At 49.0% G+C, this 17,037-nt stretch overlaps 1 protein-coding gene across 1 annotated transcript in view; it reads right to left on the bottom strand.

The window, feature by feature from the left end:
• Positions 1–17,037, bottom strand: part of fam172a (family with sequence similarity 172 member A) — an 820,821-nt gene that overhangs the window by 766,463 nt on the left and 37,321 nt on the right. The window contains 1 exon segment of the mRNA XM_038805269.1: positions 13,737–13,838. Coding sequence (XP_038661197.1) covers positions 13,737–13,838 — 102 coding nt within the window.

The raw sequence follows: 17,037 nt of genomic DNA, 5'->3' as shown, positions 1-17,037 counted from the left end.
GGCTCACATGACAGTGGCCCGGATGAGCAGGTTCTTTGGGGTAGAAGATAGGTGCGCAAGGTGTGCGGGGGGGGGTCAGCGAACCATGTCCACATGTTTTGGACATGCCCAAAGCTCGGGGGATTCTGGCAGGGGTTTGCGGACATCATGTCCACGATATTAAAAACAAGGGTGACACCGAGTCCGAAGGTGGCGATTTTCGGGCTGACGGAAAATCCGGGTAGGGGGTTAATAAAGGTGGGACCTGTAAGGGAGGAAGCAGGCTTTTTGCACTATGTTTATAGACTTATGTATGTTGTTTATTTTGCGTCGTTGTTGTAAAACCAAAAATACCTCAATAAAATTTTTATTTTTAAAAAAAGACCTGCTTCAGAATCTGCCCACCTAAATTTCAAGGCTGGGTCCCAAATAATTGAGGCACTTGGAAGTGCAATCACCCTTCATAGAAGGCTGGGGATGGAGGAGGGAACACAACGCAAGATCAGTACTGACCTCCAGTTCCCACTTCCGATGGGAAAAAATTTGACAAACCAAGACGACAAGAATTGAAGATTTCTTGGAGATTTTTAATCTAAGATTAGCTAAAAAAGCTCCAAATCAACAGGGATTGGCAGGTGACATAAATAAAGACAGGGGTCTGGATTCTCCGAACCTGAGACTAAGTGTTGAAGCTAACGGAGAATCGGTGCGCTTTCACGAAAGAATAATTGGTCCCACACCAGCACCGATTCCACTCCCACTGATGAGCTAGCATTGGCGCCACATGTACCGTAATCAATTCTAATGAAAAGCGGTGCCGGATTCCCCGGATCCGTGATTGGCACTCCGGAGGCTGCCAAAAACGATTCTTCCCCCCCACACACACCATCTCAGCCAACAAGATGGCTGGAAGGAGAGCGGCCCCTAGATTAACCGATGCCAAGCTGGAAACCCTCCTGGACGCGGTGGAGGAGAGGCAGATGACCGAAAACCCCAGCCCGGGAAGGAGGCTGCCAGCCGCCGCGGTCCATCGTGCCTGGACGTAGGCGGTAGAGGCAGTCAGCGCCATGGGCAATATCGCCCGGACTGGTATGCAGTGCGGCAAAAAACTTCACGATCTCCTCAGGGCGTCAAGGGTGAGTTGGCAGCACCGTACCCCTGGCACTGATCCTGCACCCCCACACACCCATAACCCGCCCCCTCACCACCTGCCCCACCTCCCGAGGGATGGCAGAATCCCTACATGCCAGCACCCATATCAGCCACCATGGCTGGGTGCCCTGGCCACTCGAGGCCACCAGTCACCCATGCCCAGGGCTGCTTGTATCAGACTGGCTAACACGGACGTTGTATGGGGTTCCCCCGCCGCAGGAGAAGGCCGCCCCACAACGACCGGAAGGGGGAGAACATGGGAGACGGACCATCAGGCCTGCAGCCCCTCACCATGGCCGAGCAGAGGGAACTTGAAGTGGCTGGCGGCCCAGAGGAACGGGAGATCGCCATGGTGGAGTGTGGTCACGGGCGAGGAAGTCAGACCCCGCTGAGTTGCGTTGCCCATGCCACATGTTGATACCCCTCCCTCACACGACCCCCGCACCATCTCACTCTCGACCACCAACCCCCGCCCCCCCCCGGCATAATCATGCATGTTGTCTTGTAGGAGCTGCCGGAGATGGGGCAGGTCCATCGGCCGGCCCCCGCCCCCAGCCAGTGCCAAAGCTGGAGGCCTCCAGTGAGCTGAGCAGTGACGAGGAGTGCAGCTCGGACAGCAGGCCTCCGCAGAGACTCAGGACACCCCGGAGCTCGGGTCAGAGGATGACAGTAAATTTCCGTCACAGCTATCTTCAACACCCTCCACCATCCCAGAGACACTCACCTCAGTTGGGCACTTTAGTGAAGAGGCTCCAGTATGCACCACACAGCTGATCCGGTATAGCTGATGGAGGCAGCCGAGGGGCCGGAGAGTCGGAGGATAGGCCGACCCCAGGAAATAGCTGTCGTCCAGACAGGTCCCAGGCTTCTGGAACATTTAGTCCCAACCACAGTGCAGATGCAGTCAGCGAGCCGGGGACTAAATGAGGGGATTACGGCGAGCATCCAGCACATGCGGGCGCAGGTGGAGGGGTCCAACCGCGTGCAGGAGCAGGAGTTGGTGCCAACCATGCGTGCCACCAGGCACATGTGGCATCCGCGGTTTTGGCTATGGACCGGCATGTCCAAGCCCTGGGGCATTCTGTGAAGGCTCTGGCCGAGGCCCAGGACAGGGCTGCCATCTCATAGGCAGCCATGTTCCAGAGCCACCCGGACATTACAAAGGCGCTCCTCAATGTGGCCCAGTCACAGCAGGCCATGGCTGCAAACATAGGAACATAAGAACATAAGAACTAGGAGCAGGAGTAGGCCATCTGGCCCCTCGAGCCTGCTCCGCCATTCAATGAGATCATGGCTGATCTTTTGTGGACTCAGCTCTACTTTCCGGCCCGAACACCATAACCCTTAATCCCTTTATTCTTCAAAAAACTATCTATCTTTACCTTAAAAACATTTAATGAACGAGCTTCAACTACTTCACTGGGTAAGGAATTCCGTAGATTCACAACCCTTTGGGTGAAGAAGTTCCTCCTAAACTCAGTCCTAAATCTACTTCCCCTTATTTTGAGGCTATGTCCCCTAGTTCTGCTTTCACCCGCCAGTGGAAACAACCTGCCTGCATCTATCCTATCTATTCCCTTCATAATTTTAAATGTTTCTATAAGATCCCCCCTCATCCTTCTAAATTCCAACGAGTACAGTCCCAGTCTACTCGACCTCTCCTCATAATCCAACCCCTTCAGCTCTGGGATTAACCTACTGAATCTCCTCTGCACACCCTCCAGTGCCAGTATATCCTTTCTCAAGTAAGGAGACCAAAACTGAACACAATACTCCAGGTGTGGCCTCACTAACACCTTATACAATTGCAACATAACCTCCCTAGTCTTAAACTCCACCCTCTAGCAATGAAGGACAAAATTCCATTTGCCTTCTTAATCACCTGTTGCACCTGTAAACCAACTTTCTGTGACTCATGCACTAGAACACCCAGGTCTCTCTGCACAGCGGCATGCTTTAATATTTTATCGTTTAAATAATAATCCCGTTTGCTGTTATTCCAACCAAAATGGATAACCTCACATTTGTCAACATTGTATTCCATCTGCCAGACCCTAGCCCATTCACTTAACCTATCCAAATCCCTCTGCAGACTTCCAGTATCCTCTGCACTTTTCGCTTTACCACTCATCTTAGTGTCATCTGCAAACTTGGACACATTGCCCTTGGTCCCCAACTCCAAATCATCTATGTAAATTGTGAACAATTGTGGGCCCAACACGGATCCCTGAGGGACACCACTAGCTACTGATTGCCAACCAGAGAAACACCCATTAATCCCCACTCTTTGCTTTCTATTAATTAACCAATCCTCTATCCATGCTACTACTTTACCCTTAATACCATGCATCTTTATCTTATGCAGCAACCTTTTGTGTGGCACCTTGTCAAAGGCTTTCTGGAAATCCAGATATAAAATGAAAAATGAAAATGAATTTAAATTGCTTATTGTCACGAGTAGGCTTCAAATGAAGTCACTGTGAAAAGCCCCTGGTCGCCACATTCCGGCTCCTGTTCGGGGAGGCTGTTACGGGAATCGAACCGTGTTGCTGGCCTGCTTAGTCTGCTTTCAAAGCCAGCGATTTAGCCCTGTGCTAAACAGCCCCTGGATATACCACATCCAGTTGCTCCCCGTTATCTACTGCACTGGTAATGTCCTCAAAAAATTCCACTAAATTAGTTAGGCACGACCTGCCCTTTATGAACCCATGCTGCGTCTGCCCAATGGGACAATTTCTATCCAGATGCCTCGCTATTTCTTCCTTGGTGATAGATTCCAGCATCTTCCCTACTACCGAAGTTAAGCTCACTGGCCTATAATTACCCGCTTTCTGCCTACCTCCTTTTTTTAAACAGTGGTGTCACGTTTGCTAATTTCCAATCCACTGGGACCACCCCAGAGTCCAGTGAAGTTTGGTAAATTATCACTAGTGCATTTGCAATTTCCCTAGCCATCTCTTTTAGCACTCTGGGATGCATTCCATCAGGGCCAGGAGACTTGTCTACCTTTAGCCCCACAGGCTTGCCCATCACTACCTCCTTAGTGAATACAATCCTCTCAAGGTCCTCACCTGTCAAGGAGATTACAATGGAATGAGAGAAGAACTAGCTAAGGTAGACTGGGAGCAAAGACTTTACGGTGGAACAGTTGAGGAACAGTGGAGAACCTTCCAAGCGATTTTTCACAGTGCTCAGCAAAAGTTTATACCAACAAAAAGGAAGGACGGTAGAAAGAGGGAAAATCTATCAGTCGCTGGCATGTTATTTGTGTCTTCCACTGTGAAGACCGACCCAAAAAACCGGTTCAGTGCCTCAGCCATTTCCTCATCTCCCATTATTAAAACTCCCTTCTCATCCTCTAAAGGACAAATATTTACCTTAGCCACTCTTTTTTGTTTTATATATTTGTCAAAACGTTTACTGTCTGTTTTTATATTCTGAGTAAGTTTACTCTCATACTCTATCTTACTCTTCTTTATAGATTTTTTAGTAGCTTTCTGTTGCCCCCTAAAGATTTTCCAGTCTTCTAGTCTCCCACCAATCTTTGCCACTTTATATGCTTTTTCCTTCAATTTGATACTCTCCCTTATTTCCTTAGATATCCACGGTCGATTTTCCCTCTTTCTACCGTCCTTCCTTTTTGTTGGTATAAACTTTTGCTGAGCACTGTGAAAAATCGCTTGGAAGGTTCTCCACTGTTCCTCAACTGTTCCACCGTAAAGTCTTTGCTCCCAGTCTACCTTAGCTAGTTCTTCTCTCATTCCATTGTAATCTCCTTTGTTTAAACACAAAAGACTAGTATTTGATTTTACTTTCTCACCATCCATCTGTATTTTAAATTCCACCATTTGTGATCGCTCCTTCCGAGAGGATCCCTAACTATGAGATCATGAATCAATCCTGTCTCATTACACAGGACAAGATCTAGGACCGCTTGTTCCCTCGTAGGTTCCGTTACATACTGTTCTAGGAAACTATCGCGGATACGTTCTATAAACTCCTCCTCAAGGTTGACTTGACCAACCTGGTTAAACCAATCGACATGTAGATTAAAATCCCCCATGATAACTGCTGTACCATTTCTACATGCATCAGTTATTTCTTTGTTTATTGCCTGCCCCACCATAACGTTACTATTTGGTGGCCGATAGGCTACTCCTATCAGTGACTTTTTCGCCTTACTATCCCTGATTTCCACCCAAATGGATTCAACCTTATCCTCCATAGCACCGATGTCATCCCTTACTATTGCCCGGATGTCATCCTTAAATAACAGAGCAACACCACCTCCCTTACCGTCCACTCTGTCCTTCTGAATAGTTTGATAACCTCGGATATTTAACTCCCAGTCGTGACCATCCTTTAACCATGTTTCAGTAATGGCCACTAAATCATAGTCATTCACGATGATTTGTGCCATCAACTCATTTACTTTATTCCGAATACTACGAGCATTCAGGTAAAGTACACTTATGTTGGTTTTTTTACCTCTGTTTTGAATCTTAACATCTCCAGTTTTATTCCTTTTAGTATTACTGGGCCTATTCACTGAGCTCCCCTCAAGTCACTGTACCTTGTATTGTCGCCCTTTTTGATTTTTGACTATGTCTTCTCTGCCTTGCACTTTTCCCCTTACTTCCTTTTGCTTCTGTCCCTGTTTTACTACCTTCCAACTTCCTGCGTCGGTTCCCATCCCCCTGCCACATTAGTTTAAACCCTCCCCAACAGCTCTAGCAAACACCCCCCCCTAGGACATCGGCTCCAGTCCTGCCCAGGTGCAGACCGTCTGGTTTCTACTGGTCCCACCTCCCCAGAACCGGTCCCAATGCCCCAAGAATTTGAATCCCTCCCTCTTGCACCATCTCTCGAGCCACGCATTCATCCTATCTATCCTGACATTCCTACTCTGACTAGCTCGTGGCACTGCTAGCAATCCTGAGATTACTACCTTTGAGGTCCTACTTTTTAGTTTAACTCCTAACTCCCTGAATTCCGCTTGGAGGACCTCATCCCGTTTTTTACCTATATGGTTGGTGCCTATGTGCACCACGACAGCTGGCTGTTCACCCTCCCCCCCAGAATGTCCTGCAACCGCTCCGAGATCCTTGCACCAGGGAGGCAACATGCCATCCTGGAGTCTCGATTGCGTCCACAGAACCGCCTGTCTATTCCCCTTGTGATCGAGTCCCCTATCACTATAGCCCTGCCATTTTTCTTCCTGCCCTGCTGTGCAGCAGAGCCAGCCACGGTGCCATGAACCTTGCTGCTGCCTTCCCCTGGTGAGCCATCTCCCCCAACAGTATCCAAAGCGGTATATCTGTTTTGCAGGGAGATGACCGCAGGGGACACCTGCACTGCCTTCCTACTCTTGCTCTGTCTTTTGGTCACCCATTTGCTATCTCCCTCAGAAACTTTCACCTGCGGTGTGACCAACTCGCTAAATGTGTTATTCACGACCTCCTCAGCATCGCGGATGCTCCAAAGTGAGTCCATCCGCAGCTCCAGAGCCGACATCGGCAGCATTGCCCAGGCGCTGGCCAGCGTGGCACAGACACGAAGGGAGGTTGCCCAGTCCACAGAGGGAGATGGGGCAGTCACTGACTGATGGTGGTGGCACAGTCGCAGCGTGATGTGGCGCAGCCCCTGACGGAGATGGTCTACTCCTTGTGCTCCATAGCCATAAGCATGCGGACCCTGGCCGAGACCAGAGGGGGCCTCCAGGACTGGTAGCGGCAAGGGAGCCTCAGGGGATGGCCCAGCTAGCACCCCCATCCCATGAAGTAGCCCGGGGACCATCGGGCACCCAGAGGGAGGACGGGGTGATGGGGCGTGTGCCGGTGAGCACCAGAATACCTCAGCACCTCGGACCCCCTTTGATTTGATTTATTATTGTCACATGTATTAGTATACACTGAAAAGTATTGTTTCTTGCATGCTGTACAAACAATGCATACTGTACATCAGGAAGGAAGGAGAGACTGCAGTATATAATGTTACAGTTATAGCAAGGTGTAGAGAAAAGATCAACTTAATACAAGGTAGGTCCATTCAAAAGTCTGATGGCAGTAGGGAAGAAGCTGTTGAGTCGGTTGGTACGTGATCTCAAACTTTGGTATCTTTTCCTGACGGAATGAGGTGAATATGTTCAGGGTGCGTGGAGTACTTAATTATGTTGGCTGCCTTTCTGAGGCAGCGGGAATTATAGATAGAGTCGATGGATGGGAGGCTGGTTTGCGTGATGGACTGGGCTACATTCACAACCTTTTGTAGTTCCTGCGGTTCTTGGGTAAAGCAGGCTCCATACCACGTTGTGATACAACCAGAAAGAATGCGTTCTATGGTGCATCTGTAGAAGTTGGTGAGGGTCGTAGCTGACATGCCAAATTTCCTCAGTCTTCTGAGAAAGTAGAGTCGTTGGTGGGCTTTCTTAACTATCGTGTCGGCATGGGGGGACCAAGACAGGCTGTTGGTGATCTGTACACCTAAAAAATTGAAACTTTCGATCCATTCTACTTCGTTCCCATTGATGTAGACAGGGGCACGTTCTCCACTACGTTTCCTAAAAGTCGATGATAATCTCCTTCATTTTGTTGACATTGAGGGAGAGATTATTGTCATCGCACCAGTTCACAAGATTCTCTATCTCATTCCTATACTCTGTCACGTCATTGTTTGAAATCCGACCCACTACGGCGGTGTCATCAGCAAATTTGAAAATCGAGTTGGACGGTAATTTGGCCACAGTCATTGGTGTACAAGGAGTATAGTAGGGGGCTGAGGACACAGCCTTGTGGAGCACCGGTGTTGAGGATGATCGTGTAGGATGTGTTGTTGCCTATCTTTAATGATTGTGGTCAGTGGGTTAGAAAGTTCAGGATCCAGTCGCAGAGGGAGGAGCCGAGGCCAAGGCCACGGAGTTTGGAGATGAGTTTCGTAGGAATGATGGCATTGAAGGCTGAGCTGTAGTCGATAAATAGGAGTCTGACATAGGTGTCTTTGTTATCTAGGTGTTCCAGGGTAGAGTGCAGGGCCATGGAGATGGCGTCTGCTGTGGACTTGTTGCAGCGGTAGGCAAACTGTAGTGGATCAAGACACTCCCCTCCCGCCCTCTGCCCCCGCCTGTCCCTGGCGCATCTGGTGGGCTGCGGGCAGAACAGGGCGCCACCACGTCACCCACAACACCCGAGCAACAGCCGGGCCCACCCAGGGGTCAGGTCGCCCCAGAAGACACCAGCCAACAAAGACCCTCATCGCACATCGGTAATCACAGCAGACCACCTCCACTCCTGCTGTACCGACTGGGGAACCACCTAGACGTAGCATTAGGGCCCGCAAGGCCAGGAAGTTAGACACCAGTTAAGTTGCCATGGGTCGAGGGCACAGTTTAGTCATAGGGGCTAGGGCACAAATCTGTAAATATTTGCTCATAATAAACACCTGTTAACACCATTACAACCTGCCTTGGTGCTCTGTCTAATGGGTCTGAGAGAAGGGGAGAAGGGGGGGGGGGATGGTGAAGGCCCTGTGGGTGGCCCGTGCATCCCACACTCCTCCCCTCACTCCTCCGACCGTCCCCACCACCGCCACCCCAGTGATTTGGTGTGACGGAATGGCCAGCCCGCATGCAGGGATCGCCCAGGTGGACGGTGCAACCGTGGGTATGAGTCAGATGTTGTCAAATGATGCGGAGCACCAGGGGTCATCGCAGAGCGGGTTGTCATCACACTCCATTCCATGGACCAGACCCACTGTTACTGCCAACTCAGGGGCCCCACCCCATAGTGGTGGGGGTGAGGGAGGGGGTATGTGGTGCTCGTGCCCCTGGCCAACAACCCCCCCACAGTCGGTAAACCTGGAGGTGATCAGAGCATCCCGTGCACATTGGCACTGGCGCACACGTTGTGGTGCCTCCTCTGCCTGCCTGGGCCCCATGTCCTGTCCATCCTCCCCCTCCCTCGTATTCTCCTCGTCTGACGAGGCCTGCCCTTCCTCCTCATCCTCCTCCTCCAGCACATCACCCCTCTGCTGTGCGATGTTGTGAAGGGTGCAGCAGGCCGCCACTATGTGGCGACCCTCTCAGCATCATACAGGAGGGCCCCGTCAGAACGGTCCAGGCACCTGAACCGCATCTTCAGGAGGCCGTAGCACTGCTCGATCACACTTCTGGTCGCTGTTTGGGCATTGTTGTAACGGGTCTCCACATCAGTCTATGGCCTCCAGATAGGTTTTCTCAGGCACTGCCGGCAGCGGGTAACCACCGTCACCAGGAGCCAACCCCTCAGCTGGGGTGGGGCTCTTGAATATGTCAGGGATTGCCGAGAGGCCCCAGTTGGCACTGCAGGCTCAGCCCCCTCATGTCCCCCCCCCCCCCCCACCTATCCCCACTCCCTGTGCCCCGTCGGTGGCCGGCACCATGAGGACCTCAAGCCCTGGCGCCTGTCCCTGATGCCAGGTGTACTGTTGGTTGACACTGCCCTCGCTGGGGGCAGCCGTGGGTGATCCGCCAGCAAGTGGCCATTGTTTGGGCGGGGGGCAGGAGGTGGTGGCACCCATACGGCTGGGGTCACTATGCAGGGCCAGGGTGGGTGGTCAGTGGGTGTGCAGCAAGATAGTAGCCATAATGGCAGTCAGTGCTCGGGCACCGCCCCAGTCCCATGCGGCCCTCCTGCCTGTTCTTCTCCCCGCCCCCCCGGCCAGCGTCCGGGCCGGCAGCCCGCAGTAACTCTTCTCTGTGTCCTCCCTCCTCTCTCTTTCAGCAGCCATCACGCCAGGTTCAAAATTTGAGAGCACACATGGACCACACCTTGGGGAACTCAGCCCATCTGAGGCGGAGAACTGCAGGTGGGCCTACTAATGAGATGCAAACGGAGTTTAAACTCTGCGCGGCGCATTTACGCAATTTTAGGGGTGACGGAGAATCGCGATGTGGCGTCAGATTGACGCTTGCCGCGATTTTGGCGCTGGAAGCTATTCTCAGCCAAATCACATTTCCCGATTTCAACATCGGTCAATGGAGAATCCCACCCAGGTTCTATTGACTGGTAAGTGTAAGGCATCCTTGTAAGATATTAGCTTCTTAAGTCATGGTATTTGACAAAAGCCAACCTAGCTGGGTCAGCCAGTGAGAGGTGGTGGGGGGTGCCACATGAAACATCAGAGGTATGGAGTTACGTGTACAAAACACAGAAGTATTAGTATTTACGATCTCAGACCACTAACTTAATCAATTTCACACTTGCAGCAAATTCCTTTTTGACAAGGAGCCTCCTCTCACCCATCTCCATCCTACTCTATCAGTATAACTTTCTATTCCTTTCTTCCTCGTGCTTATCCAATTTCCCTTAAATCACCCCTAATATGGGCCTCAACTACTACTTGTGGTAGCATATTCCACATTCTCACCACTCTGTGTAAGTTTAAACTAAATTCGGTCTTGGATTTATTAGTGACTGTCTTATATTATATGGCCCCCAGTTTTGCTCTCCCCCACAATGGAAACATCATCTATCTCTGACCTGAATGATCTCCATCAGAAATCATTAAGATATAGCAAAACTCACCCTACACATGATCATATAGCTCTAGTCACATTTACCCATTCTGCTCCCATGTATCTTCATCCACTTTTCCTTCATCCAATCCAATTTTGAACTTTGATTATAGTGTCTGCTTCAATCACTAACCCTGAAAGTGAATTCCACAAACGTACAATCTATGAAGAGGTTTCGCCTATCCTTTACTCGAATCCCTTGCATTTATAATCTGGTATCCATCACCCATTGAAGGGCAGCACGGTAGCACAGGTGGGTAGCACTGTGGTTTCACAGCGCCAGGGTCCCAGGTTCGATTCCCTGCTGGGTCACTGTCTGTTTGGAGTCTGCACGTTCTCCCAGTGTCTGCGTGGGTTTCCTCCGGGTGCTCCGGTTTCCTCCCACAGTCCAAAGACGTGCAGGTTAGGTGGATTGGCTATGCTAAATTGCCCTTAGTGACCAAAAAAAGGTTAGATGGGGTTATTGGGTTACGGGGATAGGGTGGAAATGAGGGCTTGGGTGCGTCGGTGCAGACTCGATGGGCCAAATGGCCTCCTTCTGCACTGTATGTTCTATGTCTATGTCTATTACTCTAGTTGGTTGGCTTCTCAACTACTGAAATAGTCTGCTTCTACCCACCTATTCCATTCTTTCATAATTTTAAACACTTATATTGTCCCACAATCTGCATTATTCAAATCGACAGAAAGAAAATTGATTTTAAATACTTGTAATTCCATTGTGCAGTTCCACAAGCCATTTCTTAGCAATTCCTGGTCATTTAAGCAGCCACGTCGGGACACTAGCCCACACTTTAGGAACAAAATTCATTCTCACCCAAAGTCAGGAAGATGGTTAACTCCCAGGGTGCTCGTGGACCTGCAACCTTAAAAATAAGAACCAGCAGCAACTTGGTTTGGTGCACCTACAAATTCCATTCAGTGCAGCCCAAGACAGCTGTTCTGAAGGAAGCCCAAGTGTGAGTTCATGTCCATCCCGTCTATGATACTGGAGCATCATCAATTGCGCATTTGCTCTTTCCCAATTCACATTCACTCACAATTCTTCATACTTCCAACGTCTGCTTGTTTACCGCACCAAACTTTTACAAACAAAAACAAAAAAACACTGGAAATACTCAGGTCAGGCAGCATCTGTGGAGGGAGAAAGAGTGTTAGGTCAATGGTTTCTTGTCAGAATTAGAGAAAGTCAGAGATTTAACAGATTTCAAATAAGTACACAGGCAGAGAAAGTGGGAAAATGAAAAGGAAAGTATGTTATAGGGGGAGAGGCAGGGGTGATTATGCACAGCAAAAGGCGATGGTAATGGGACAAGTAAAGAAACAAAAAGATGGGTCTAGAGGTGTAAATGGAAATAGCAAATCACCAACAGAAGCTGCGCACCTCATCCACCCCGTCCCTCTCCCCAACCCCCTGTTCTGGACCCAACAGCCAGTTTGAGAAAGATGGGGGTTGGTTTACCATTGTCTCAGTTACACAGGATTTCATTCGTGACTCTGACAAGAGCTATTTCAATGCTGTGACAGTGGCAGAAACCTCTTTGGAAGGATTCAAACATGGAGGTCAGGGAAAGATAGACACTGATTTTGGAACCAATTACACGTGCAAGGACTCAAGAGGAAATGGAGTGTGAGACAGCTCATTTTAAGACTTCTAGGGGGAATAAAGGAAAGGATGAAGATAAGAAAGAGACAGGTGGTTTGTTCTCTGAAGAGTAGGTGCTTGTTGTTTGGGTACAAAATAAATATTAGATGGATGGAGCAGGTGGTCAGTCTCAATTAGTTTGATAAGGATTATAGGAAAATTTGTATGGCGAGGGTGGGGAAAAGACAGAAGAAACTGGAGGTCAGACAGGGAATTAAGCAAAAGAAAATAATCAGAGAAGGCAACGGCAGTGTGAGTGATGCAAATGGCCTCAGTTCAGAAACTTTTCACATTGAGTACCTGAGGTCATGGTGGAAGGTGTGGTGGAAAGAGGTTAGATATATCAGTTTGTGAAACAGTCATTCCTACTGACTAGGATTTGCAGCAAATGGGGAACAACCATCATGTCAGGCAATGGACAGCAAGGCTAGTTTATTTTTTACCATGTTAATTCATCCTTGCAGTCCAGAAATTTTTAAAGCCACAATTTGATGACAGTCAACTGAAAACTTTGGGGAAATAAATTCCAATTTACAAATGGAACCAGTTACTATATCCATTTAGGTGAAACAGTCTTTGTTGCAGCAGAGTAAACTAGAAAGAAAAATTCAATTTTGGCAATCCATGGTTTCTTTTGTCCTTTAATATGTATGCCTAATCTAGAGAGGAGCCACAAAGAGCTCTATGCTCCTGAAATACACAAAATATGGCCAAAGTAGCCCATCTTCATTCATTTAGATTTATAGCAAATATTAAAAAAAATACACACTATGTAATACATCACAATTGAGCTTATTTTACAGTACTAACTGCACAACTAGGACTATGCTCAAATCCTATTCTCTGCCCATTTCCTCATGTTTCTCTTTTCATGCTTTTCTTCTATTTTTCTTTTGATCAAATTCCTTTTTAAATAATAGCTTAAAATCTTTGCCTCAATGATCACTTTCCAACAACTCTCTGAACGCATCTAAATGTCCCCCTTATATGGATAATCCCTAGCCCTGTGACTTCTCATTTCGCAATTTGTCTCAAATCAATCTTTCACGACTTATCCTTGAACATCTTTCATAATGTTAAATTACTTGACTGTTCCCTCAATCACTATTCGTGAAAAGTCCCGATTCTTCAAAACTATGATTGGTAACTTCACATTTCATCCATCTGCAGGGGCATAAACAAAATATACAGCAGCAAGGTGTTTTACCAATCATTTTGATAATCTCCTAACTTTTGATTCCAGAACCATGTTGACAAATGTCTGCAAAAAAAATCACTGGTTTTCCCTTTCTGCTTTTTTTTGGTTTATGCCAAAAAGGCCAATTATTAACAAATACTTAGAAAATAGAAAACAACAGATGCAGTTTAAATGATATAACATTTTATCGAGAGACATAATTTCGGACTTACTTTCATTAAAAGAATATTCAAATTCATCAAGTGTTTGAGGAAACTTAAGAGGTGGTTCATCTTTCTTCATAAGTTCCTCTAAGTCTATTCTGGATAGCAAATCTGAAAAAAAAGACAGGAAAATAAACTAAAGATTCACAATTCACAATATTTTACATTTGATACTAATGCAAATGTGTGAGCATACTTCCCAATGCTTTTATGGGAACTGGGACAACTGGTTACCCAAAGAATAAGAGGCTGGATTCCCCGATTGTGAGGCTATGTCCCCATGCCGGCGTGGGAACGGCAGTGTTTTACGGCAGAAAGAATGGCGCAAAACGGTCACTGATCCTCCGTTTTGCTGGGGGCTAGCAGCAAGGCAGCATAGAGCACCCGGCTCTAGCTGCTGATACGCCCTGGAGGATTGGCGGGTCTGTGGCTGCGCATGCGCACGCAGGCGGCCTGCAAAGGCCGCGCCGTACAACATGGCGCCGGCCACTCACGAAGCCAGCCTGCGAAATAGATTCTCCGCCCCCCCCCCCCCCCCCCCCCCCCCCCCATTTCAGCCGGCTCACATGTCCCCGGACCACCCCCCTCCCTATAGTGTCCCCAGCCCCGAATAATGTCCCGTTTCCCCCCCCACCCCCCGGCCTGCGGATTGACCCTACCCAGACTGTGGCGGCGCAGGGCTGAGTCCGCAGTTCCCAACGGGTGAGACCACATGTATCACACGCCGTCAGGAACTCGGCCGGTCGGGGACGGAGCACCGGGGGGGGGGCTCAAGTAACGTCCTGAGGTCATCGATACGTGGTGCGGCGGAGGGGGCGGAGCATCGCAAAAGCAGCACCACTCCCGATTTGGACGGTAACCCAAATTCTCTGGCCAGTCACCAAACGAGATTTTGACGTCGGCGACCGGAGAATCCAGCCCAAGGAGTTTTAAATACAAATAGACCAAGGAAAAAGTATGTACTGGGCCATATCTTGCTTCAGTGGGGCATCCTGCAGCATGCGTCAATAAAGCTTTTCCTGCAGACTTCCGATGGCGGCCATGTAGTGAGCTATTGCCCATTAGGTGGTGCCTGCCCGAAGTTAGATTCTTTAGTCCTTTCCACCCGTTTTGTGGGGTGTTACGCAGGTGGATAAAGTAGGAACAGTCAGAATATTACAGCGCAAAAGAGGCCCTTTGGCCCATCAAGTCCGCACGATGCATGAAAAATACCTGACCTGCCTACATAATCCCATTTGCCAGCACTTGGCCCATAGCCATGAATGTTATGACATTGAGAATTAGCAATTCTCCTTTGAGTAGGGAATGTCGAAGGCCTATCAAACGAGGAGTTGGGCAGCACGGTAGCATTGTGGATAGCACAATTGTTTCACAGCTCCATGGTCCCAGGTTCGATTCCGGCTTGGGTCACTGTCTGTGTGGAGTCTGCACATCCTCCCCGTGTGTGCGTGGGTTTCCTCCGGGTGCTTCGGTTTCCTCCTACAGTCCAAAGATGTGCAGGTTGGGTGGATTGGCCATGTTAAATTGCCCTTAGTGTCCAAAATTGTCCTTGGTGTTGGGTGGAGGTGTGGGCCTTGGGAAGGGTGCTCTTTCCAAGAGCCGGTGTAGACTCGATGGGCCGAATGGCCTCCTTATGCACTTTAAATTCTATGAGTGCAACAAACAATGGGCAACAGTCAGACCAGGAGGACTCTCGAGGTGCGGCAGGGGAAATAATGGCGAAGAGCTCTGTGGCGTTGTTGCCCACACAATGGTCAACTGTGCAGTAACTTCATTTGAAGCCTACTTGTGACAATAAGCGATTTTCATTTTTCATTTCCATTTCAAGTGGAGTTTTTGACGGCTGAATTCCAGCAACAGAGGAAGGCGGCCTCAGGTGACTTGGCAACGGTGCCAGAGCCGATCCGGACTGCCCTAGAGCAAGTGGAACAGAGTCTGGACGTGCAGGATGTGTGGCTCCAAAAATTGGAGGAGTCGTTGGTCGACCACGAGGATCATTTGGACTCGTTGGAGGCAGAAATGTTGTTGACGGCAGAGAGCTAGAAAAAGTTGAGGGAGGTGGACTACCTAAACAATCGTTCGAGGAGGCAGAATCTCAGGATTGTGGGGCTGCCCGAAGGGATCCAACTGCCGATGTTGATCATTGTGCTGTGCAGCTACATCGATACCTGGATAAGGAGGAGATCCTACGTTGGGCAAAAGAGACGATAGAGTGCACCTGGGAAGGACATGCGGTTCACATCTATCAGGATCTGGAAGCGGAGCTGGACAAGTGGCGGATCACGTTCAATGTGGTCAAAGCGGCCCTCTAGAGTGAGGTTCGGGGTGCTGCACCCTACTCGTTTGTGGGTCACATATGAAGGACATGAACACTTCTTTGATACACCAGAGGTGAGTAAGTTCCTAAGAGACTATGGACTGGGGTCTTTTGAGAATAATGGAACTTGGATGGATTCACCTGTGAAACAGACAAGAGGTGCTCTACTCAGGAAAGGGAACTGTTTATGTTTGTGCCGGGTTATTGTGTTTGGCTTTGTTTACATTGCCTACTAAGTTAGTTAGTTATCTGCCAGAAATGTTGTAACTTCTTACCCTCCCAGCGTTGGGAGCAGTGTTGGGTGTATAATAAAATATGGGGTCTTTGGAGGACAGCACTGGGGAGGGGTGGGAGGAGTTTGGGGGGGGCACATAGATTGAATGGGCAGAGAGGGAGGCAGGATGCTTTGGGGGTGGGGGAAGAAACTTCTGCCTTGGGTGGGGGGTCACCCTGCTAGCAGGTAGGCTAGGTAACGGAAGTGAAGTGAGGGGCAGAATAGTGGAGGGATGCGGGGATTTCAATATGGTTCTGGATCCGAATGTACACCAGGTCATGCCCCCGAAGACGACAAAGGAATTGCTAGGGATTATGGAGTGAATGGGAGGGGTTGACCCGTGGAGATCTGGGTCAGAGCCCCTGCAATCTCCTCCTTCACCTCCCAAGCAGTCTGGGACACAAATTCATCCGGACCTTCAGATTTGTCCACTTTTAAGCCTGCCAATACCTTGTCACTCCCTATGACAATTTGCTCAAGAACTTCACAATCTCGCTCTCCAAGTTCCATAACTACCTCCTCATTCTCTTGGGTGAAGACAGATGCAAAATATTTGTTCAACACCCTACCAATGTCCTCTGGCTCCACCCACAGATTTCCCCTTTGGTCCTTAATGAGCCCTCCTCTTTCCCTGGTCATCCTTTTCCCATTGATATACTTTTATATCTTGGATTTTCCCTACTTTTACCAGCAAGAGCTTTCTCACGTCCTATTTGCTC

The sequence above is a fragment of the Scyliorhinus canicula genome, chromosome 8, assembly GCF_902713615.1.
Source record: "Scyliorhinus canicula chromosome 8, sScyCan1.1, whole genome shotgun sequence".
In the NCBI taxonomy this organism is placed as follows: domain Eukaryota; kingdom Metazoa; phylum Chordata; class Chondrichthyes; order Carcharhiniformes; family Scyliorhinidae; genus Scyliorhinus; species Scyliorhinus canicula.
Note: the sequence above shows the minus strand (reverse complement) of the source record. Positions and strands in the feature narration are given on the sequence as shown.